Below are 26,332 nucleotides of genomic sequence, written 5' to 3'. Positions count from 1 at the left end.
CAACTTGTGTAAGTGTGGGTATGTCCTTGGGACTTTGGCTGAAGGGCATTGACAAGGATTAGAGAGAAAAGTTTTGGAGAGAAAGGGATTTGGTGGCCAATGAGGGGAAATGACAAGAAGTCAAAGAGGAGGAAAAACTTGGAAAAACCTACTCTGTAGGGAGCTTATAGAGAGACTTTGGAGGGAGCCAAGTTAAGTGTGGAAGATGGACAAAAGATTAAAGAGTGAGAAAGATGAGAAAATCAAGCCACATGTTCAGAATTGTTGTGCAGTATCTTTTCTGATAACCTGTTGGAAAAAATACATATTTAATTGAATGAAGGGAACACAAGTTAAAAACTAAGATGTTAGTTTGCTGGGTACATTTGAAAGGGAGTGGGCATTGAAGATAGAAGGGGAGAAGCCAACAGAGAAGAAGAGACTAAAGATGTGGAATGAGAGGTTGTGCAAGTGAACGAGGCCAGCTTCCCAGGCAGCAGGTTGATGGGTGACTTCTCTCTCAGGCAGGGAGGAGAGTGAGAGTCCTATGGGGACCTTGGGGCTTTGGCTTCTGTTTCTTGCAATCATCCCATTTTCTTGTGGGGATCCACCCTGCCTGATCTCAGCTCTTGGTGTCTGGATGGGGCATCCCCCCAGTTCCAGGATGGAGCACCTGGCTCTACCTTCAGCAAGTGGTACCTTTCTCTCCTTGGTCAGAGTGGCTGGTGCAGGGGTGGGAACCCATGCTAAGACAGTCAATCAGAGGAAAGCTACTGAACCATTGCATCCGCTATTGCATGCCTGCCAGGCTCCAGGCTGGGTCTGGGTTCTGGGCATGCAGCTGTGAGGGCAGAGCCTCCTCACAGAGCTTGCATTCTGCCATATATTCCACTCAACAAGGTAATCTGGGGCAGGGACAAATGTTGGGACAAAACCCCTCTTGGTAAGGGTTAGATTGCTTTGGTGTGGGGGTGGAGTGGGCATATTTGGGAAGGTATGCAGGAAGGAAGTCCTCTCTGGGAGATGGGATAAGACCAGAGATGGGAGTGAAGTGAGGGAAGAGCCCCCAGAGGCCAGGGGAGGGCATGCTGGGAAGAGAGAGAGGAAGTGGAAGTCCCTGAAGTGGAACCGGGCATTAGAAGAAAAACAAGAAGACCTTCACATTGGGAATGCAGTACGCAGTGGGTGGCGTGGCAGAGGAATCCTGCGTTACTCGCAAACACAACGGGCAAAACCTGCTTGCTGTGGAATGATCAGAACCTGGAAGGATGTCCCGGGAGCCCCTGACAGCCTCGGGTCCCCACTAGGTGCAGCTGGAGTGAGGCAGAGCAGAGATACACCAAGTGCCAGAGAAACTGAGCCCATGACATCCTGTGTGCCCAGTAAGACAGGTTCATGGGAGATCCGGTAGTGAGTTAATGGCAGATGACAATGCCACCGTCATGACAGTATGGGCCCCATGGCTTGGTTCTGGGACCTCCCTAGGACGGTGCTGCAGTGGGGACAGAAGCAGGAGAAGTCTAGGTGTGGTGTGCAGCTGGCAGGGCTCGAGCAGAGAGAGAAGGAGCCACCAAGGCCTGCACCTAGGAGGCTGCCCTGGGGTCTCCTTCTGTGCCCACCATCCGCCAACCACGCCCCGGGCCTCACCTCGATGATCTCCAGCATCTCCACTCGGGTGATCTTGCCATCACCATCCAGGTCATACATATTGAAGGCCCAGTTCAGCTTCTGCTCAAAGCTGCCCCTGGAGGTGATGGACAGAGCGCAGATGAACTCTCGGAAGTCAATGGTGCCGTCCCCATTCTTGTCGAAGGTTCGGAAGGCATGCTGGGCAAACTTGGAGGCGTCTCCATAAGGAAAGAACTGCAAAGGAGAACACACAGTCAGGTGTCGGGAGGGGATGGATTTGGGGCGACGAGTTAGGTTCCTAATGACGGCATCACAGATGCTCCTGGGCGTTGTTGGAGCCTCACCCATTGGAGAGCGGTTTGGCCGGACTGTCAAGGGCAAGGGCAGGCATTAGAGGAGGCTTTCTCACAGCAGGTGCTCAGGTACAGGCATCTCATTGTTTCCTGTGGGTGAGCCTGGTGATGTGGCTTTCAGTTGATGGGGCTTGGAGTCGGTCAACAAGCACCACCTGACGCTAGGGTTGCAGCATCTCAGCTCACTCCCCCCAGGAACAGGACTGAGGCAGACAGCAGTTTCTCTCCCCACACAGGTGGTGCTACACGAACTTCCGTGTTCCTCTAGATATGAGAATCTGGCTTCATCGCTGCCCAGTAGGGCCAGAGGGAGGGTGCCCGGACCTGGTTTCTCCTGCCACCAGCCCCCGTCCTGGGCCCACACTTATCCCCTCCCTGGGTGAGGTTCCAGTTTCTAACTTCTTTTTGCAGGGACTTTTCTTTTGCAGAACAGACATTTAAAACCCATTAAAAATAGAACATGACTGGGCTTATTTTTGAGAAACATAAAGAGGTTTCTTCACAGAGCCAACTGTCACCAGGGGTGTGTGGGAGGCAGAGAATGGACACAAGGAGGAAAGGGAAGCAGAGACCACAAGGAGGGAAGGCCATGGGGAATCAGTAGGCAGTGGCCTCAGTCCCCTTGGATATAAGCATAGGCCAGTCGCAAACAGCAGGTAGTTCTGATAATTAACAAGGAAGAACGGCAAAGCCCCAAATACAACCAAAAACAAACCGTGTGCTATTTTAAAGCAGAGAAGTTATGTATGTGTTTCTGGATGAATAAATCTGGGTTCTGGGCTCTATAGACAAGCACTACAAGGTCTATATAAGATATCCCTATTCCTTCGTAAGTTTTGCACCTGCTAAGCGGACCAGGTGAGCAGCCTTCATACAGATGGCCTCTTTGCCCACTCTGGGCTATCTGCCTCGAGGAGCCCTCAGTCCATCTTTCTCACTGTGCATCCTGCCCTGGATCCTGCAGAGCTCTGCTGCCCACTCCTCCTGCACCTAGAAGCACATTGGAAGGTAGAAAATTTCCCTCCAGACATAAGATATGCTTTAACACAGAAGGATTCTATACATGGGGCCCAGGGAACAGCCAAGCATTCCAGGAGAAGGAAAGTACCCATTCCTTATATTTTGGTAGTACCCATTGCTAGGCACAATGATCTGTTCCAGAGACTATTACTATATAACAAATCACCCTAAAAGCTAGTGGCTTAAAATGACAACAATCATTTTATTATCTCATGAAATAAACATTTGAGACCCACTTCTTTTTTTCATCAAACATATCATTTCCTGGTTACAAAGGACAACGTTCTCTTATGTTCCCTCATTCCCTAAACATATCTTTCACTTCTGTTATCCTTCATTTTTCATTATTCATCAAAATTCTCTGCGTTCTTTTTCATGTCGGGCCTCGTCTTGGGTGCTATGGACTCAGAGGACAATACCTCGAGGTCTCTGTGTTCCGAGACTGCACAGTTAATGGGCGGACTTTACTCAAAATTAACTTGGTCATGTTACTTGATAAGAACTAGAACAGAGGGGAGGGCAAAGTATTACTAAAGCTCAGTAAATGAGCTGTTAGTTTCAAGGAGGGAGTTGTAGAGGGAAGGGCTTTCCTTCTTCTTTGAACAGCTCAGCATGACCCCAGCCCCTCACCCCCCAATGCTACTTAGGTTCTTGGTACCTGAGGACATGCTGCCAGGTGCTGAGTTTTGAACTAAACAATGCTGAACCTGAAAACTTCTAAATAGGCAAGTTTGCTCCTCGTGTGCCTTATGCATGAGTGGTCCTGGTCCCTTTCTAGAGGGTACTTTGGCTGATGTGTTCATCTGCCTTGTGATTAGGGGCCTGGGTGGAGCTGGCACCTGTGAACCTGACTTGGTGGAGCAGAACGAGCCCCTGGACAGGTTCCCAAGTCCCCTTAGTGCTGTTTACCCGCCAGCATTTCTATGTGCAGTTGGCATGAGACCAGTGGGCACGAAACCTCCATTCATGTAGGTTTCTGGCACTGTAATGCTTTAACTTTCTTATGTCTCACGGCCTACTTTAGGGTTAAGGGATAGTTCACAGTTTTATCTAAAAATAACTGGGCACCTTAGGTCAGTATATTAAAAATTAATTTAGGTCTAAAAAACCTTGAGAGAAAAATCGATTGTAAATTTTGAGCTATAAAATTTACATGCGCCTTGCAGAAGGTCTATATACTGACTTTTACAACCAACATGTTTACTTTAGAACTGAGTGTGTGCTCAAGAGCCCTCAAATTTCTGGAGGGGTTATTTCCTTTAGGAAATTTATCCTATCATGTCTGAGTGCTTTGAGTTTTTCTAACTAGGGAAATGCTCCTTATTTTGACAAAATAATTCAACTCTAGATGGATCATCACAGAGAAATAAAGCTGCATTCCCTTCAATTTCTTTAGGAAGAACTCAGGGTCTTGAACTCAGTTCTCTTAGAGGACAACAGGGCCTGAAAAGCACAGTATTTTTCTTTTTTTGCATACTCTTGTTCAATTTCTTTTTAACTCAATGTATTTTTCTTTAACTCTTGTATTAAATTTTGACATGGAAGTAATATTTGATGGCAGTAATAATCTATAAATAATATGATACAAAGAACTTTGAGGTTGAAAAATTATAAATATATATACACACTCATATGTATATGTATATATGTGTGTGTGTGTGTATGTGTGTGTATTAGTGTTCTCTCGCTTAATTTTCATAACAAAATCTGACATTGTACTGCCCATTTTGTGGATGAGGAAGTGGAAGCCTGGAAACATCAAAGGCATTTGCCTTAGATTCCTGGCTGTCTGCAGCAGAGGCTGGATTTGAATGCAAATCTGTCTGACCGTTTCTGCCACACCTTGAGATTTATCTTAATCAAGTGTTAGCCGAGGAAATAAACTTAACTCCACATTTGATGAGGCAACCAAATTTGTTGCATTATGTAATTCTTAGCATCCATTGCCTCTGAAGCTTGAAATTCTCTGCTCTGAGTATTTTCGCCACCTTCTGGCAGCACATATGTACTGCAAAGAAATTACTAAGATGCTAACAGTTATTTTCCGACTCATTCTTTAACTCAACATTGATTGAGCAGCTGCTATGTGTCAAGGACAGTGTTAGGTGCTGGCAATAAAATAGAAGAAAGACATAGAGCATTAAGGACAGTGGGGGAAAATAGGCATTAATCAAACCACCATATAAAGAAGTATAAAATTATACTGTGGTAAATTACAAGTGTATGGAGCTGCAAACAAAAGTAACAGACATGATATTGTCAGTTTGAAGCTTTAAAATATTCGCGTGTGGTCCTTTCCCCTCATCCTAATATACAGGCTGCTGACAATTCATTTTTCTTCATCATAGCCTAGAGTTTCAGAGTCTGAGACTTCTTGGGATTACACAGACCTTGACTGCTCCCAGTTGTACTCCACACCCTGTCCCTGAACTGACCAACCTGCAGAAGGAAACCCCAGGAAACACTTGAGGTCTTTTCTTTCCCCAGGCAGACAACAGGAGTCTTTGCATGGTTTGACCAGCTTCCTCCTGGCCGGGGCAGGAGCTTTTCCTACAGACAGTGGGCCCGACTCTGCATTTCTTTCTTTTCAGTAATCTATCTAGTTGTGAATATCAAAATGTTTGTTTCCTCCAAGAGGTGGTGCATGAGAACCAGACACATTAGCCTTTGGGCCTCCAGGGCCCCACCCAGCGTGGGCACAGAAAGGCTGTGTGATGATCTACAAACACTGTGCCTCTCTCCAGTGACACAACATTTCCTCTGCACCCGCTATCCCAGCCCTCCCCAGCACCATTGCTGCCTGGATAGCTTATCCTTCCAGAGAAAATATTGCAGCATTTCCCACATGAATCTCTCCCCTCCAAAGATCCCTGGTTTACTGCCTCAATGTGATGGAGGAGGCAGCTCCCCAAGAAGTTCTCCAGCCCAGCCTTTGGGTGGGGGTGGGGTGGGCACAAGCAAGGCCTTGGCCAGGACTCACCCCTGCCCATGCAACAGCTGATGTGCTGTGTCAGGAGGGGTGGCGGCAAGGCTACTTCGGAGGATGCCTCTCTCCAGGGCTCTGCCCAAGGCCCAGCTCCTGGCTAATGCTGGGCAGCCCTCAGACCTCAGAATAGATTTCTGCCCATTAGTATGCTGGAAATAGAGCTCTTGATAGGAAATAGGGCTTCAAAAAACCAGAAGAGTATTCTTGGACTGCTCCACTGCTCACAGTCTTGGAGAGGTCTGCCATCCAATCCCGCATAAGACATAGCTGCTTTTAAAACACTCTCACTTGGGTCAATTTTGTTTCTTTTGTTCTCAAATTTCAAAGGCCTATTTTGCCTGGCCAATGAATATACAAATACAATCACCCTGAAATACAGTTGCTCGACCTCCAAGGTCATCTCCCCTTACCCTGCTGGAATTAGCCAGTGGCTTCTAGCCTGTTCTGGATGACCTGGTCTTGTACCTACCTCTTCAGGCCCTGCTACTGAGACAGTAGTTACTGTTTCATGAGTGTGTCTTGTGGAACAAGGCTCTAAGCAGGTCCTTCTCACAGGCCACCCCAGCTGATTCTTTCAGCAAGGGTAGGACTTGGAGGAGGGTCATTTTTCTGGGGTGAGTAACTGGCACGAGCTCATATCACTAAGGGGTGCAGGGGGATCAAACTCAGTGCCGACTGAGTCAAAGCCCTGGCTCTTCACAGCACCAACTCCAGTCTCCTTCTCCTCCCACACCAGCCCTGCAGACAGACCCTTGGCCTGTCTGTTCTGGGGTCTTGACCTTCCTTGGCTATGCTGTATCTCAGAGGCTCCCTAAGGGGCCCCTCGTGCACTGTCAGGCTGCTCTTTGCTTTAGGCCTGCGGGGCTTGTCTACCTCCTGTGGGAGCCACCAAGGACAGGAGCTGTTCAGATGAGCTCACCCCTAACTCCTTGTCCTGGGGGCTGAGGCCTTCACATGGGGTGGTAGGGCCTTTCCAGCAGAACTCCTGCCGATGGGCAGAAGGTTAGTGTTGGGGTCTTATGTGCCCTGAGATGCTGACCATATGCTTTTGAGAGGTCATTTGATATTTGGTTTTGGCTTTCAGCTCTTCACATCCATGAGGCCTCCCCCAGGAATAGGACCCCATTGTAGTGGTCCTATTCATTGCTTCCTAACTTCCCCTACACTGATGCCCTTCCCTCCACCATCACCACAGCTCCAGGGGAAACTTTGCACACCCATGTTTGGTCAAGTTTCCTTCCCACGCTAGACAATAGCATCTAATTGTTCTCAGAAGAAGGAACGAGACTGTTTCCAGGCCTCAGAGACCTTTCTGGGTCTGGTCCCCACCTCTGTGTCCAGCTTCTGGTCCTCCGGTTCCCTTGTCCCGGGGCCGCTTTCACTCCCTGGGGCCTTGCTGGCTCTCCCTCCCCTGCCACAGTCATGGGACCTTTGCCGTGCTGCTGCTGTGGTCTGAAAGTTCCTTTGCTGCCCTGGGCCCAGTGAACCCCTGTTCATTCTTTAGACCTTGATTTGGTCTTGGTCAGACCCCTGTTACACACATGCATGTCACTGGGTCCCTTCCTAGGGAACATTTGTTACAATTGTGAAGAAATGTTCACAGGATTGTGGATGCGTGCCCTTTTTCCCTAGTAGACTGTAAGCTAAACGGGGCTGAGAATGACCTGGTTTTGCCATTGCTGTAATCTCTGTTGCCTGGTACAGGGCCAGGCACACAGTAGGTGCTCAGTAAATGTATGCTAAATGAACAAGTGACTCAGCAAGCAGATCATTTCGAGGCCTTGAGAGACAGGGCAAATCTACCCACTGACCAGTAGAAGGGTTGAAATGTGCTCTGGAAGCTGCCTGAAGCCGGCTGTGCTGCAGAAGGCTCACCACTTGGCCTGCAAGCCCGTTCGCATTACTACTTAAGCAGATGACTCATGAGAAGATGAATCAGCCCAGAGCAGCACTTGCACTTTAGTCACGTGGATGGGAAGAGGAGAGACATTTTCCCTTAATTAGAAATGGTGAGTCCAAAAACTGTTTCCTGCCAAAGCTTTCATTCAACAGATACTCACAGAAGCCCAATTGGTGCTGGGCTCCATGCTGAGCTTTGTGAGGGCAGGAGGGAGAGTGAGGAGAGGCAACCACGAATAAGAAAATAGAAGGTCTGGTCTCTGCCCTCAAGCAGATGTGATAAGCCAAAGGTAGGTGCAGCCTGACACGTGAGCTCCTTCCACATGAAGGCTCTCCAGAAGGAGGTTAAGGACTCCCTCACCCACCCCCACCCTCAAAGGGTTCTCACAGATCCTAAGATTGCTTCTCAGAGCTGCCCCATCCCTTGTCCTCTGGGTAACAACTTCCATTTTCTATTGTCACTGCTTCTTCAACATTACAGTCTTTATTACAAGGCAGCCAGTATTAGCCTGTGATTCTTGTATAATTACATCTATTTGAGAATAAAATTACTCTTGAACTAAATTTCTAGAGAAGGGGCTTTTGCCTCCTGGGACAAGATAAGCAATTTTCACTTATGTCTTAGACCAGATCTCTCTGTTTACACAGACTGCCCCAGAAAGGTCATGAACTCCCAGAGAAGTTCTTCTGCTTTTTTATAAAAAATGAGAATCAGGCAGTAGAAATCCAGCCTCCTTACCTTCCAGATCTCCTTCACATTAGAATGCTCACCAGCTGGGCACAGTGGCTCATGCCTGTAATCCCAGCACTTTGGGAGGCTGAGGCGGGCAGATCACAAGGTCAAGAGATTGAGACCATCCTGGCCAACACGGTGAAACTCTGTCTCTACTAAATATACAAAAAATTAGCTGGGCATGGTGGTGGGTACCTGTAGTCCCAGCTACTCGGGAGGCTGAGGCAGGAGGATGGTGTGAACCTGGGAGGCAGAGCTTGCAGTGAGCCAAGATCACGCCACTACACTCCAGTCTGGGCGACAGAGCTAGACTGTGTCTCAAAAAAAAAAAAAAAAAAAAAAAAAAAAAGGAATGCTCATCACGGGAAAAGACAGAATCATCTCTATGTTAAGAATTGAATTATATTTTGTTCTTCATTGTATCCTTACTGCTCTCGAATAAGGCTCTGGTATGCTGTAGGTGCTTTATAAGTGCTACTATATTCGGATGGGTAAAGGAAGCAATTTATTGCAGAGGAAAAGACACTGGTTGAGTGACAGAGTATCTGGGTGTGACTAAAGTCAAGTCATCTTGTCTCTTGAGACTTTCGTTTCCCTGGATATAAAATGAGGGATAAATCAGATAAGCTTCAAAATTTCATTTAGCTATAATATTTTATTTAGTTTTTCTGATTCTGGAAGTAAAATTTTTAAAAAAGAAGGGATGTTACTGTCATGACTTCGGATTTGTCATTGACCAAAGCACCTACCATTCCCTTCGTATCTAATGTCCTAATTATACGATCAAACTTCGAAGGGTGAATCTCTCTCTTCTCTTTCTCCCTTTCTCATATTTGTATCTCTATCCTTATGTCTATGTCTAAGTCTATATCTGTACAACTATATCTAGATCATGTCTCTTTCTCTATTTCCATCTCTGTACCTATAAGCAAGTTTGTCTGTCTCTGTCTCTCTATCCCTATTTCTATCTCCACTGGAAATGTCACAGACCCTGAAGGGTACTTACTGATTACTCAGATTTTAAAATCAAATGAACTGTCTTTTTATTTCTGTCTAATACACCATTTGCACTACACATCGGGTCAATGGCATTTTGATTTTGGGTAGGGGATTATTCTAGTACTTCTCTTCCTGGTAAATATTGAGCCACCAACCTGTTACTCTTTGTTATGAAACTAGGACGTCAGTAATAAATTACACTTTGGAAATTGTGGTGAGTTTCCATTTAGAGCCAGCCTGCTAGATTGGAAAGATTGTTTTTATTAATTTTAAATGGCACTGAATTTGAAACTAGGCAAGTGGTGAGGATCTTTGAAGGTGCTTGGTAGCAGCTTGGTTGCTGTGGGGAAAGCTAGAATGAGACCACTCCCTTCATACTGTCTTCACTCGCTCCAACTGAAGTGAGTAGAACAGCGGATTTCACAACTGGTTCTAAAACTTATTTGATCTCCCTGCCTCCTCCAAAATAAAGTGGTCTATCCAAGATCGATTCTCATTTCACCCTGCACCCAACTCATTTCACAGCGTCATGGTGACAATGATGAGAACACTGAGACTGGCTGCATCTCAATTAGAACCCTACTGGAATGCCATTGGCCACCAGGTCTGGAATCGTGGGGAGAGAGCTATTATAGCACAGCTGGTGACAGCAATGGCAGCCAGAGCCAGGCATGTTCTATCTGCAGAAGTTGAACACATTTGATACAAAATTACAGCTAGATAGGGGGAATAAGTTCTAGTGTTCTATGGCACTGGAGGATGACTATTGTTAACAATAATTTATTGTATATTTCAAATAGCTAAAAGAGAGGACTTTGAATGTTCCCAACACACGGATAAATGAGGTAATGAATTTGCTAATTACCCTGATTTGATCATTACACATTATTTACAGGTATCAAAATATCATCTGTATCCCACAAATACGTACAATTGTTATGTGTCAATAAAAATAAAAGAAAAAAAAGAAATGGAACACATTTGTCAGAAATGAACAAATTCAGGACCATTGCCTAAGAAGGTGGGGCTTCTGTTTTCTGGAGGAGAGGAAGCTTCCTACCAACTCTAACATGTTCTCCTAAATGTATTCCTGTCCTGCATTACTGCAATATCTTTAACTTCTCCCCAAATTATATGAGCCCCACATGATCCCATCTCTGCCACCACAGTTATAGGATAAGATCTGGTTGCAGACTAAGAAACAGATAAAGGAAATGCATCATATAGAGAAGTAAGGATGCTATGCTGTGGTGGAGAGTGTGCGCTTTGGGGTTGGATGGGTCTGGGATTGAATATCAGTTCTGCAGTTCACTACATGTGGGACCTGGTCTCGGGCAAAGGATTTTTAATCTTTTCAAAGCTTTAGTTTCTTTTCTTTTCTTTTTTTTTTTGAAACAGAGTCTCGCTCTGTTGCCCAGGCCGGAGTGCAATGGCATGATCTTGGCTCACTGCAACTTCCTCTGCCTCCCAGGTTCAAGCGATTCTCCTCCCTCAGCCTCCTGAGTAGCTGGGATTACAGGCATGTGCCACCATGCCCAGCTAATTTTTGTATTTTTAGTAGAGACCGGGTTTCACAGTGTGGGCCAGGCTGGTCTCAAACTCCTGACCTCAAGTGATCTTCCTGCCTTGGCCTCCCAAAATGCTGGGATTACAGGTGCAAGCCACCACACCCAGCCTTAGTTTCTTCATATAAAAAATGGGACAGGATAGAGGAGAATTGGCTGCTGGGCTGGGACCTTTGGGATTTAATGGGGAGGACATTGGAACAGAGTCAGAATGCCTGGTATTGGGTTCCAGTTATCCCACTATCGAACAGTAGTGTACCTAGGGGCACCGGGCTTCCCTTCTTTGGATGACCCTGGTAGCAAAGCTGTGAGGATCAGGATGATGTGTGTAAGGCACACACATGATGTGCGCACAGTGTTGGGCTCATAATAGGTATTCAGCCAATGAAAGATGCTATTATTATTGTTATTATTATTTTAGTTTCAGCAAGGCTGTGTTCTGTGTATGTGCCAATAATATGAAAACTAAGGAACATTTAAAGAGTACATATATTCTTTAAAGGAAATGACCAGAAGAGGAAATGATCTCCTTTCATTCTTTTATAGAAAACAATATATTGAGTGATCAGTCAATCATCATCTACTATGTGCACCATATGTGGCAGATACTAGGCAAGGTGCTCAGAGATGCAGAAAGGCAGACACTGAGGCCAGGATCTGCATGTGGTTAGGGAGGCAGAGAGAGGCACACCCAAAGTTAATGAGCAGCGCAAACCCAGCCAAGGCGGCTGAGACAACCAGTGAGAGGAAGGTGGGTTTCACCTTGCAGGATATGTAGGATGCATCCTGGTATAACTGTATCTTCCTTTTATTACCGTCAAGCCCAAACAGAACCTTGGTCATCCGGAGTCCAAATTTGCTCAAAACCAATATTTCCATCGAAGCAACGCATTTTGCAACATGAGACGTTATGAGGAGTTAAAGGCCTCCCTCTCCCCTGAAGGGCAGCTGGGGCAATAGATCCCTTCACCCCACCAGCCCCTTAACAAAAGAATAAAAAGACTAGATCCCTACGGGAATCTGGGAGGGCTTATTTGGAATTGCCACAAGATGCCACAAGAGTCAGAACTCATGGGCACAAAGAGCAAGAACATAAAACCCACACAAAAGGGTGGCCACACCAGGGCATCAGAGACCTCTTACGTCCTTATCCTCACTGCAGAGCATTTGAGGGATAACAGGGGGAGCTGGCAAAATACTTCCCTGGGAAGGGGCCCTCCTATGCTGCTCTCCTCCCAAACCCCAACTCCTTGATTATTCCTTTCTCTAAGGAGTAACTGCAGCTAATGTGACCTGATTCTTGCCTCAGTGGTCAAGAAGGACCAACTTAGAGACTAGATCTCAGGGCAGATGGGAAATCTCTGGAGAGTTTGCTAGTAGGTTCCTCCCATCCTACTGAGAATGAAGAGCAGGTGCTCACACCTGGGTGGGCAGCTTGGACTCCAGCGCCAGTTCTGGAACTCGCTCTACTTTCTAATCGTGTCCTGTAAGGTGTGGGAAGGAGGAGCAGGCTGAGTGTGCATGAGTCCAGGTTCCAATCATGCCACTTACTGGCTGTGAGATGCTGGGAGAGGGATTCAACCATCTGGGCCTGTTTCCTCTTGTGTGCAACGAGGGAGTTGGCTCCCTCTGAGCCCTAGGAGTTCTACCAACTCCTGTGGTTCTAAATCTGCAAAGTCTTCAACATTACACTTGAAAAAAGACACTGGTTTAATTAAACTTTGTAACACTTACTATGTGTCAGGCACTATGTAAGCACATTACCCATATTGAATCGTGTAATCCGCCAACAATCCTATGAAGTAGGTTCCACTGCTGTCCCTATTACATGGATGAGTATACAGAGGCATATGGATATTATGTAACCTGCCCAGGGTCACATACCTAGTTAGTGGCAGAATTTGAACTCAGGCAATTTGGCCTTGGGGCTGTATAGACTCTACATATCTCTCATCTACCTAATACAGGAACACAGACCCCCAAGAGGGCAACATCTCAATTCTACTTCTAGTATCACATCTGCATGCATTCTAGTGAGACAGAGGCAGCAAAGGAACTGAGCACGTGGGACCAGCACCTCTTCCAAAATCCCCATAGGCCAAGTCGCTTAGAGAGTCTTGACTTGACCACTCAGCATTATCCAGGGCCATGGGGTGTTATGTGAGACCACGTCCGGGAAAGTGCTGCGTCAACCTCAAGGACTCAACAAAGGTCATTCTGTCTGTGGTTGGAATATTTACCAGGAGCCCAGTGCTGTGCAAGGCACTGCAGTGGGCACTGTATAAACCAGACACAGTGCCCTGCTGTCACTGGTGTGGGCCAGAGCAGATCTCCTAGGGATCTCATGAAAATACAAATTCTGCTTCAGCAGGTTTGGGTTGAGGCTGGGGTTTGCATAGCGCACCCTCTCTGATGCAGAAGCTGCTAATGGGTCCTCAGAAAGCAAGAGTGCAGCCTCCAGGCACTTGGGATTTGGAGGAGGAAGCCCAGGCAGGTTGGAGAAGTCAGGGGAGGCATCCTGGGATGGGGTTGGGGGCTGGATGGTAGCTGGAGATGGGCCAGCACCTGTGCAGTTTTGTGGTGTTGTGGGGGCAGCGTACAGGAGGTGCTGTGGGAAACAGAAACAAAGCCCAGCCTGGGCAGATGTCCAGGGGTCAGCCAAGCCTGCCTAAGTGGGAGCAAGGGCCCAGCTGGGGCTGAGGAGAATCTGCCGGCTACAGCCCTGGAGCTGCCTCCTCCACCCCTCCTGGTTTATGTATTAGATGTCACAGCAGCCTTTAGTCTTGATGGGGAAGCTCTTCTCGCACATTTCCATATTTATCTCTCTGAGTCTGCAGGGAAAGCACAGAGCAGCCTTCAGACAGGCTCTCCAGGCTCCCCTGGGCCAGGTTCATGAATAAAGATGCCTCCCCTGGGAGAGTTCTCCCAGCCTTCCCTGAGGGAAGAGTAAGGGAGGGGAAGAGCTGGGCAAGAGGGGCCGGAGAGGAACTGGACAGCCAGCTCTAGAGGGTAGAGGCAGCAAGGACTAGATCCAGGTGGGCGACGGCCTATGGATGGCACCTGGAACACTGGAATCATTTCTCCTCTCGATGCTTCAGTTTCTCTGCCTGCAAATCAGGAGACTGAACAAAACAGCTTAAGGGTACTCATTCCAGGTCTGGCTTTCTGTGATTCTGTCATAAAGAGAGGCCAATGTTTTGTGACTGCTAAAGCACTCTCCCAACACAAAGCCTACTGTGAGTACCTTTGAGAGCAGCCCTGTCCAGTAAAAAGATATCATGAGCCACATATGCCAATCACATAAGGAATTGGAATTTTTCTAATAGCCATATTACAAAGGTAAAAAAAATAGTTTTTAATAATAGATTCTATTGAACCCATTATATTCAAAACACATCAAATTTACATCATTCAACGTGTAATCGCTATTAAAGTTATCAGTGAGATATCTGACTTTTTGGACTAAGTCTTTGAAGCAGGTACATGTGTCATTACTCACAGCACATCTCAATTCCTGCTAGACATATTCTAAGTGCTCAAAACCACACGCAGCCCATGGCTACCATACTGAACCCTGCAGCTCTCAGCAGTGCAGAAAGTGTGAAAGGGCGTGTATGAGCTGTTGCCATAAAAGATCTTTGGGAATATGTGCATATCATGGTGTGAGCATCCACTGGTCAAGGAAGCAGGGGTTTGTGTGTTAACCTGGAAAACCGTGAGCCTCTGAGCACAGGCTGCAGCCTTTTCCTGCCCTTGGACTCCCCAGTCTTCTAGGCCAGTAAGTGTGGCCAGAGAGATGAGGCCTGCTTGCTTGGAGCTTGGTGGAATCCATGTTTTCACTCCAAATCTAGGTGTCTATTGCCTTTGTACCTTGATGACATCTTTCATTTTCCCAAGACCCTGGCTTACTATTTCCCCATCTCAGGTACCATATGCCAGGGAGTGCTATGGTAATTATACTGGCTTCATATCATAATTCTAAAATGTTACTCTGGGGAGGAGCTCTTTCCACCAAATTCTGACACCCGCCCCCACCCCATGAGAGATAAATTAGTATTTTTTCCCTTTCTCTGAAAAGCAATAGTGGAGGCAGTTTGGCTTGAGGAATGAGTGAGGGCTACAGAGCCACAGTGACCATGTCAAACTCTGGCCCCATTGCTGAAGCATGGCCTTGAGTAGGGCGCTTTGTAAGCCTCGGTTTCCATGGGTGTGAAAAGATCAATCCCATGAGTAAATGGCATTTTGTGCAGTGTCAGGCACATGGAAGACACTTTTAAAAAGCTAGCTTACTTTGCTTCCTTCTGTCCTCAGCATTGTGGATGTCTGTTTTGGAGATGACGTTACAAAAAGTCCTTTTACCTGTTTTAATGTAATTCTCACAACAGTCCTCTGAGGTGGGGCTCATAGATGAGAAGACTGGCACAGACTGGCAAAGTAACTTTCTCAAGATCACAAAGTGAACGGCAGAAGCTAAATTGTGAACCTAGAAAATCCAACTGCAGAATCCTGGTGCTAATGTTCTTTGCCTCGACGCTACATGAGAGGTAGAACTCCTAGGAGAAGGAGCTTTTGAGCTTAAACTCCAAAAGCAAGAACCACAAGCCAGGATGGAAGATTTTAGGGTGGCCACGATGATGACCTGAACCCGGATCTTGCTGAGGCAAGTCCCCTCAGCAGAGATTTAGGAATTCTTACATTTTGCCTTCCACCTGTCATCAGCCATCCCTGCAGATTCCCCACCGCCCACGGCTTGCTGTCAGGATTCTATTTTCTGGAGCACCATTCCCAGCAGGCCTCTGAGATTCCTGGCACAGGACCAGAGGCCTGACTGTTCCATCTCCGAGCGTTTGTCCAGGAGACACACACCCCTGTCCTTCAGCCCAGTCCCTCTGGTGGACCCTTCCCCTCCTTTTTGGCACCTGTGGTTGCAGCAACCAGGGAGATATATAATTCCCACTTCTGCCCAACAGCTTGTTGCTAAGCAGCTGGTGCACGCCAAGATGTGTGGAAGGAAAACCTCATGGTGACAAAAACAAACCCTCATGTGCCCTGAGCCAAGTGTGTATGTATGTATGTGCACATGTACGTGTGTGTACGTGTGTATGTGTGTTCAAAGGACTAGGGGTCGAGCTGCCAGTTAGAGTCTGACCATGAGTCAGAACCAAGCAGGAGCAGTAACTCCCTGCAGTGGGACCCATGGGGCGAGGAGGCTCTGGCTGGGGTTTGAGGGGTTCCAGGAGAAAGTGGAAGCAGCACCAGAGCACGAAGTGGGTGGGATGGAACTGTGTGACTATGGGAATGACCTAACCATTTTCTCATCTTTGGCAGTTGTGATCTCAGCAAAACAAAAAACAAACACACAGAAACACCTGTTTTCCCCCTCACCCTACGACGACCTGAGAGTCTCGTTCTTACTTTGCTGATCTCAGAGGAGAGATGAGGGAGTCAGGGGAGGGGAAGGGGCATAGCTAAGCTTTGCCTCAGCCTCATTTGTACAACAAACACATCGCAGGGCATTGTCTGCACCTTGGGAAATGTCACACATTGCCTTTTTATTTCTTGCTTCTTCCCTGGACACGTGTTGAGAAGACCCCTAAATACAAAGGCTGAGATGGAAAGGCACAGACGTTCCTACTGCGTTCTCTCCTGGTCAACTGCATAACAAACTTTGCCTCAAGTCTTGCCAGGACCTCTTACATAATTTGCAGGGCTCAGTGCAAAAGGAAAATGTAGGGCTTCCTCTTTAAAAATTATTAAGAATCACGATGGCAGCAGCAGAGCAGTAAGCCAAGTGTGGGGTCCTTCTAAGCACAGGGCCCTGGGCACCTGCCCGCCCTGAGTCTCGCCTTCACACTGCTGTTAGAATGAGTGAGCGCATCTGCAAGTCTAGTCCTTAACCTCTCTACTGCACACTCTTTGATGCCCTCCCCTGCCTTCTCCCTCACACTCTAGGATGAAAGCCACTCTGCTTAGTCCAGTCCCCCAAGGCCCTTCTGGACTTGGGTCCTGCAAACCTCTCCAGCTTCATTTCTCCACCACCCTCCCCTCCTCAGACACTCCAAGCTGGTGCCGATCCACAGGAAATCTTTCCAGAGTGCTTTTGCATGTTTTGTCCATGCTTCTCTCTTGCCCCCTCACTCCTTGCTAGTTCCTGTTAGTCCTTTATTACTCAGCCCAAGGAGCACTTCTCTGAGCCCCTTGTCTTCTCAGCCTGCTCTTTCCTTTCCACCCCATATTCCAACTCTCTCCCCTGCCTAAGCTGAGTTAAGGGCTTCCCCTCTGAGCAATGACAATACCCTGTATTGATGCACAGAGTCACTTGCGCCTCGTCTTGTCACGAGCTGTTTTATGCCTGCCCCCAACTCTGCTCTGACATCCTCCAGGGAAGGGTCACCCCTGACTCATGTCTGTATTCTTAGTGCCTGGAACACAATGGATATTCAATAAGTATTTCCCGACTAACTCAATAGGTGAAAGTGGCCTCTGCTAGATCCATTACATTCAGCTCTTACTTTTAATTTTTTTTTCTTTTTGAGACAGAGTCTCACTCTGTCGCCCAGGCTGGAGTGCAGTGGTGCAATCTCGGCTCCCTGCAACCTCTGCCTCCCAGGTTCAAGAAATTCTCGTGCCTCAGTCTCCAGAGCAGCTAGGATTACAGGCGCACACCACCATGCCCAGCTGTTTTTTTTTGTATTTTTAGTAGAGATGGGGTGATACGGTTTGGCTGTGTCTCCACCCAGATCTCATCTTGAATTGTAGCTCCCATAATTCCTATGTGTCCTGGGAGGGACCCAGTGGGAGGGTCATTCCCACGCTGTTCTCGTGATAGTGAATAAGCCTCACGAGATCTGATGGTTTTATAAAGGGGAGTTCCCCTGCACAAGCTCTCTTACCTGTTGCCATGTAAGACATGACTTTGCTCCTCATTCGCCTTCAGCCATGATTGTGAGACCTCCTTAGCCATGTGGAACTGTGAGTCAATTAAACCTCTTTCCTTTGTAAATTACTCAGCCTCAGGTATGTCTTTATTAACATCATGAGAACAGACTAAGAAACAGGGATTCACCGTATTGGCCAGACCGGTCTTGAACTCCCGGCCTCAAGTGATCTGCCTGCCTTGGCTTCCCAAAGGGCTAGAATTATAGGCATGAGTCACTGCACCTGCCGCTTTTCTTACTTTTAATACCAAATCATCCAAGAAGTATTTTTAATGCTTATTTCTGCATTTCATAATTCTTCTCCAAAGGGTGATTTATTCAATGTATAACTGAAGGAGATATGCTGTGTCTATTTTTTAAGGCACTTTAATGAAAATAGCAATGCTTTTTTCTTACTCTAAAGATAATACACATTTATGAAGAAAAAATTTAAAACACAAATAAAGGAATAATTAGCCAAAAAGCTACCACTCAGAGTTATTATTAAGAGTGATCATTGTTTGGCCGGGCACAGTGGCTCACGCCTGTAATCCCAGCACTTTTGGAGGCCAAGGTGGGCAGATCACGAGGTCAGAAGTTCGAAACCAACCTAACCAACATGGTGAAACTCCATCTCTACTAAAAATACAAAAATTAGCCGGGTGTGGTGATGCATGCCTGTAATCCCAGCTACTTGGGAGGAGAATCGCTTGAACCCGGGAGGCAGAGGTTGCACTCAGCTGAGATTGCACCACTGCACTCCAGCCTGGGTGACAGAGCAAGACTCCATCTCAAAGCAAACAAACAAACAAAACAAAAACAAAAACAAAAAAAAACAGTGACCACCGTTCTAGGAGTTCATTGATTCAATGTGTATTTATTGAACACTGACAAAGTTTCTCGCACTGGGGATACAGCAGTGAATCATACAAAAAACCTTACCTGGCCAGGTGTGGTGGCTCACACCCATAATCCCAGTGGGTGGATCAGTTAAGGTGAGGAGTTTGAGACCAGCCTGGCCAACATGGTGAAAAACCGTCTCTACTAAAAATACAAAAATTAGCCAGGCATGGTGGCATGGGCCTGTAGTCCCAGCTATGCAGGAGGCTGAGGAAGGAGAATTGCTTGAACCCGGGAGGCGGAGGCTGTAGAGAGCTGAGATCATGCCACTGCACTCCAGCCTTAGTGACAGAGCGAGACTACATCTCAAAAAAAAAAAAAAAAACAAAAAACCAACCTTACCTACATTCTAGTCATTAAGTATGTACCTGTGTATGGTTCTGCATTCTGCATGTTTACACATACACGCATGTATATTTATAATTCTAGATTTATTCATTTGGTGCTATGTCATGAAAACCTTTTAGGTCACTGGCTTTAAATATATGACCCCCTTTTTAGTGGCTGATTAATATTCCATTATATGAATGTTCCATAATTTATTTAATCAAATCTGGAGCCTCCGACAATGGTTTAAAATGTCTTCACTGTTATTAATACCTTAAAGTGTTTTATTTATAAAATTGATCTGGGTATCTCCTAAACATGGACTATGGGTGAAGGAATACACAAGTCTTACTTGTGACCCGTATTGTCAAACGACCATCCAATAGTTAACCAGAGTGCTAATGTGTGATGCACCCTTGACATTGCCTCTGATACCAGAACAATGATACAATATTATCCAACCATTTTTGCATTTCTCTGATTTCTAGTGAGGTTCACTATCCTTTTTATATCCTTTGGAAAAATCATATACAAGCTTGCTTTTTTTTTTCCTGTGCAAAAGTTTAGATTTTTATATAATCAAGGCATCAGAATTTTCCTAAATGGTGTTTGGTTTTGGTGTCATTTTGAAAGTCCATCCCCACACTGAGATTCAGAATATTTCCCTATGTTTTCTTCTAATACTTTCCCCTCTCTCTCATTTACCTTTGAATATTCACATTTAATTTGTGAATATAATGGCTAGACAATTATTATAAGATTTAATGAAAAGTCCATTTTTTCCTTTCTGATTTAAAATGCCATTTTGGGCTGTGCACAGTGGCTCATGCCTGTAATCCCAGCACTTTGGGAGGCCAAGGCGGGCGGATCACGAGGTCAAGAGTTTGAGACCAGCCTGGCCAACATGGTGAAACTCCGTTTCTACTAAGAATACAAAAATTAGCCAGGCGTGGTGTCGTGTGCCTATAATCCCAGCTACTCAGGAGGCTGAGGCAGGATAATTGCTTGAACCCAGGAGGAGGAGGTTGCAGCGAGCCAAGATCGTGCCACTGCACTCCAGCCTGGGCAACAGAGCAAGACTCCGTCTTGAAAAAAATAAATTAAAAAAAAATAAAATGCCATTTTGCCCCATATATGCAGGTGTATGTTTGATATGTTTGAACTAGTTATTATTTCTTTATTTGGTTGTCAATTTATTCCTCTGTTAACAGCATAGTATCTTAATTATTGCAAGCTTATAAAATATTTTAATATATGGAAGTTATCCTCTTCTCTCTTCTTCTTTTGATTATTATTGAAAATATATTCTTCCAGATGAACTTTAAAATAATTAGATCAAGTGGCAAAGCAATGAAACAAAGCAAATTGTGATGAGATTTTGACTGAGATAGCTTTGAGCTGCTACATTCATTAGGGAGAGCTGGCATCTTTGCAGCACTGAGTCTTCCTATCCAAGAACAAGTAACATCCACTTGCTTATTTATGTCTCTCAACTGATGAGGCTTCTGCAGTGTGAACTGCCACCTCCCTTTCTCACAGAGCTGCAAGCCCTGCAGCTTTGGAGTAAGGGCATTGAGCCTGAAGGAATGACTCAAGAGGGCACTCTGGGCTAAAATCCCAGTGACAGTGGCAGGAGGCAGCTAAATGCCTAGGCAGATGGGGTGGGTCCATGGTGAAACCCCACCTCCAAGGTACATACTTAATTACTAGAAGACAAGGCAAAGACAGTTGAAAGCCCAGAATCCAAGCTACAAGTAAAATACATGGACGAGACTGAGAAGCTACTTTCTCGCTTGGCTTGCTTTCCTGTGATTAAGCCCCACCCTTCACCTATTTTACATTTACCTATCCTTTCCTAATTGTTTTTCTACACTGTCGTGCCCACCTTTGGGTGCTGTCTTCACTTTAACATGTTTTTGCATACTCACAAACCAATCTGCATGCACTCCCCATTCTGAGTCCATAAAAAGCCTGGGACCCAGCCACACTGAGAGAGAAATCACCTGACTGTGGGTGTGGGGGACCACCCCACCATGTCCCCTCTCAGCTGAGAGCTGTTTCATTGCTCAATAAAATTCTTCTCTGCCCATCCTTACCCTTCTAATTGTCAGTGTAACCTTATTCTTCTTGGATGAGGGACAAGAGCTCAGGAATTGTTGAACGCGGGTACAATCTATAACACATGCAGGTCGAATGGATGAGGTGCCTCCAGCAGGCCTGGGGCCAAGCAAGGCCCAGGCATGGCAGGGGGTATTGCTGGCCATGGAGTTCCCTGGTTGGCAAAGTGGCTGAGAAAAATTCTGCATCACCAGTGGCAGTTGGAAACCATTGCCAAGTAAGTCAAGTCCACTGAACTCAGAAGGGCTTACACAGAGAGGGGATTTAGAACAATCCTTCCCCAGGAACAAATCTATCTTTCTCTGGAGAAATTACTATAGCTTAGATCTCATAGGGGTGGCAGGAAAGACCTTTCATGAGTTAAGTGAAGGACTGCTGATATGGGGGCACCTCCTAGGATAGTTGCTTTATAGAAGCTTCTCATTGCATTTTCTCACCAACTCTGGGAAGTGGCTAGTGTTGCCCTATGTAACATGGAAGGGGCATATGGTTTGGTCACCTGCCTCAAGGTCTTGGAGCTAATGTTCTGGGATTGGATCTCAGATGTGTCTGCCTTTGAGCCCTTCAACTAAGGCCTGAGCCTTAAGGGACCTTATAACAGCCGTGAAAACTCAGTCTGGGTGTGGGTGGAGACAGCTCCAGAGCCCCAGGCTGGGTGCCCAGAAGGGCCAGGTGGGACAGACACCCAAGGAAGATGCAGAGACAGGTGATTTACCTGTGGCTGGGCTTCTGAAGCTTTGCCTGGCTCTGAGCCCTGTGTCGAAGGCAGGCATTCTCTTTGTGCCACTAGAGTGAGGAGTTTTGAAGCACAGAGAGACCTAAGGCTCGGTAACTATGTGGGAGGCAGGAATCAAAGCAGGTGGGGCAGAGGAGAGAATGAGATCACCTCAGAGAAAAGCTGTGCTCTTCAGCACCTAAATGCAGAGAGCAGAGCCTCCTTGGAGCCCTGGCTCCCTAAAGATCCCAGCAGGGGCTACAGAACAGGCAGGTGGCTGAGCTCAGGCCAGGACCCAGCCTCCCTGGGGCCCTTTTAAACTCAAGGACTTACATGTACAGAGTAAGACCTCCCTTATACCTCAGATGTGGGCAGCCTGCCTAAGGTGCAGTGGGACTTTGAATTTCTCTAACACCATTTAGAGGGAGGTATTCTAACAACTTGGAAACCACATCTGAATGCTCAGATTACTGCAGTCCTCACAAATCTTTCTCCCTGGAACAAAATAACTTACCCACAACTCTAGACTTAAACCACAATCCAGTGGCCTAATGAGGCCTTAAAAAAATCACAATGTCACTCTTCTCTGTTTCCTGCCCCTCTGTACCTAGTGGAAACATTGTAGACTCCTTAGCTGGGCATTCAAGGACCTTCAAAATTAGGTCCTGAGCTTTTATCATGCACTCCCTCCTCCCTACACTACATATCAGACAGAAAAAATTATTTGTTTTTATTCAAATTCTTCACACTCCTATGCCTGCAATGCTAGGTCAATTTAACAACTGTTAGATATCCATTATATGCCAGACCCAGGTGAATCCAGAAACAGCCAAGATGGACGGCTGTCCTCAATAACTCACACTCTATTATGCCTTTGCTCCTGCCAGCTACAATCTCCAGCCTGGATTTGAGCTTCTTAACCTTTTATTTGTACTTCTATTAAGATACTTACACTATTGTGTTATTTTTTCTGGCGTGTCTGTGTCTACCTTGCTAGATGTGAAACTGCCTTTGCAAAAATCGTAACTGAGGAAATTATAACAGTGAATGACATCAGACCTAACTGACCCCATCTTGCTTCTAACCTCTATACTGTCCTTGTTCATTCCTGGGCATAGGCCGAACTAGCTTTGGATAGGAATTTAGTATATAGTTATATAATAGCCCTTCCCAAAAGGCTATTCTTATAAAAGCAAATGAAAGGTCACCAGCCACCAAATCAAGATGAGAGGGGCTGGAATTTGAAATATTACCAACCATTATTTCGGAGGTCATAAAATTTGCAACTTCCTCAATCACTCTTGAAGGTAACATCACTATTGTGAACCTAAGATCTGCTTTTTGAGATGTCTTTTCAGATTTTTGCATTTCTAACAACAGATGGCCCCACCTGGACCTGCCAACCAGTTCTGTGGCCCCAACAGAGGAACTGACTCAGCACAAGACAATGGCTTCAACTCCCTGTGACTTCATCCCTGAGCTAACCAATCAACCCTCCCGATTCACTGGACCACTACCCACCAAATTATCCTTAAAAACTCTGATCCCCAGGTTTTCAGAGAGACTGATTTGAGTAATAATAAAACTCATCTCCTGCATAGCCACCTCTGTGTGTATTACACTTTTGCTATTGCAATTCCTGTGTCTTGATACGTTGCCTCTGTCTAGGCAGTGGACAAGGTGAACCCCTTGGGCGGTTACAGATTGGGCAAACTACCAAGGTGAAAAGGGAATCTTTTATCTATCTTTGTGTACCTGAAAACACAGAGGGGGCACAAGATAGGTGCTTCACTGAAAGGATGAATAAATGAGTAAGCCCTAGAAGCAATGACAGATTGTTATACATGCAAATGGACTAGGATTGTTTGAGGGGTGCTTGTCTTCTCTCCTCCAGGGCCTTGAGGCAGCCACAGGCTGTGATGTGGTGAGAGGTGGGTATGTGGTGTCTCCTGGGCCCGGATTTGCATTTAGGCCCTGAAGCTGTTTGGATGTGGTGTTGAAATGAGGGTGAAACTGCTGGGATAGTCCAGGAACAGATTTTAGACAAAATAGTCCTTTATTGCTTTGATTGCTGCTAAAAAGCCTTCTTGGGGCAACCCCACCCAGAGTCTGTGACGCAGACAAGCTGCACCCAGCAGGCTATGGCCATGGTCAGGCCAGGCTGGAGTGGGGCTGGCATCTGAGAGCCACAGTTCTTCATCATTGAATATTCCCAGAGCCTCTTCTGAGTATCTGAGTGAGGCTTCTACCCAGTGACAGATTTTTCCTTTGTCCTAGAATTGGGACAATGCTCCAAACTGAAAATAAAAGGTAGTGAGAACTTCATTCTAACTTCAGAGAGCTGCTGGCAGTTGGGGTCAGCCATAAGCTGATGGGGTCTAATAAAAGTGTGCATTTAAGAAGCACTCTTGCATCCAACCATCATCTCCCAGTCCAGCTTAGAGGCAATGTTCTCTTTGCTCCTCTGCAGACACAGGGGCAGGGTGGGTGGGAAGGGTTCGGGAGTGCTTCCGCTGGTGGTTCCAAAAGAGTTCATCTATAAGAATGGCAGGAAATGGGCATTTTGCTCCCTGACTGGCTGTCGTTTAGGACTTCGCTTAGTGGCCCCTGTGCACTGAGGCCAGATGCTCCCTACTCCTGTCACCTTTTCCAGTTCCCAGTTCCTAAGACTTCCACATGTGCTCACTGGCCTGTAGTCGGCTCAGGCCCCAAGGGGTAGTACACGAGTCCTCAGGGGAATGTGGCCTGTGATGCACTAGCTAAGGCCAGAACTCCCAGCAGTCTGCCAATACTTAGGGGCACTGCAGAGACATAGAAGTGCTGCAAGGGCACCCATTTTTGCAGGTGGAGCATCTTGGGGTCATGGCCAGCCCTCAAGGAGCCCAGAGATAGTGAGGAGATTAGAAGATCAGCCAAGGGGCTGGGCCTGGTGGCTCATGCCTATAATCCCAGCCCTTTGCGAAGCTGAGGCGGGTGGATCACTTGAGATCAGGAGTTCGAGACAGCCTGGCCAACAAGGCGAAACCCCATCTCTACTAAAAATACAAAAAAATTAGCCAGGCATGGTGGTGCGTGCCTGCCTGTAATCCTAATCCCAACGACTTGCTTAGGAGGCTGAGGCAGGAGAATCACTTGAACTGGGAAGGTGGAGGTTGTAGTGAGCTGAGATCTCAAAAAATAAAATAAAATAAAATCAGCTGAGGAGATGCTGCAACCTGGTAACCTGGCCTAGTTCCGTAAGGAACTTACTGAAATTCCCTTTTCTCTATATCTTCCCTGCCTCAATACATGAAGGAGTGGAGGATCTGGTTAGTAGTAGAGGAAGGGGTGGGTGCCAACTGCTGATCCTTGACACATTGTCCCGCCCCCAGCCCCTGCCTCCTAACTGCAGCCACAGACAAGGCAGCCTGTGCTGGGGAGGGAAGGAGAGCACTGAACTGAGCTGGAGGTGGAATTTTTTAAAATGAGTAAGACTGTCTTAAATACCTGAAATGAGTCTGTTCTGATAACCAATAACAGAGAGTGTCGCTAATTTAGGGAATCTTGCCAAGATGCTGTCAAAGCAACTATTACAAAGGAGATAATAGTTCATCATAGCACAATTGCTATATGAAATTATAAGGAAAAAATAATTTCACATTTGTATGTTAAGGAGTATAGACTTCAGGAAACCTGGTTTCCAATATCAAGCCCACGCCAGCTGCTACTGGCATGGTAACCAGGGTACTTTTAACTGAGCCCTGTATTTGTCTGTTTTCACACTGCTGATAAAGACATACTCGAGACTGGGCAATTTACAAAAGAGGTTTAATTGGAGTTAGAGTTCCACATGGCTGGGGAAGCCTCACAATTATGGTGGAAGGCAAGGAGGAACAAGTCCTGTCTTACATGGATGGCAGCAGGCAAAGAGAGAATGAGGAAGATGCAAAAGCGGAAACCCCTGATAAAACCGTCAGAGCTCATGAGACTTATTTACTACCACAAGAACAGTATGGGGGAGACTGCCCCCGTGATTCAGTTATCTCCCACCAGGTCCCCCAAAACACGTGGGAATTATGGGAGTATAATTCAAGATGAGATTTGGGTGGGGACACAGAACCAAACCATATCGAGCCCCATAGTAGACATTTCACACAGGTGTTCTCATTTAATTATCTTAATTATTTGAATATTACCTGTTGCTGCTGTAACA

At 46.4% G+C, this 26,332-nt stretch overlaps 1 protein-coding gene across 1 annotated transcript in view; it reads right to left on the bottom strand.

Annotated features, from left to right (window-relative positions):
* VSNL1 (visinin like 1) overlaps positions 1–26,332 on the bottom strand; it is a 114,902-nt gene that overhangs the window by 5,176 nt on the left and 83,394 nt on the right. The window contains exon 3 of the mRNA XM_003275950.2: positions 1,627–1,842. Within this exon, the coding sequence (XP_003275998.1) occupies positions 1,627–1,842 (216 nt within the window). The remainder of the gene's footprint in view (positions 1–1,626; positions 1,843–26,332) is intronic.

This window comes from Nomascus leucogenys, chromosome 19 (assembly GCF_006542625.1).
Source record: "Nomascus leucogenys isolate Asia chromosome 19, Asia_NLE_v1, whole genome shotgun sequence".
Classification (NCBI taxonomy): Eukaryota; Metazoa; Chordata; class Mammalia; order Primates; family Hylobatidae; genus Nomascus; species Nomascus leucogenys.
The sequence above is the reverse complement of the archived record's forward strand: the minus strand, read 5'-3'. Positions and strand labels throughout refer to the sequence as shown.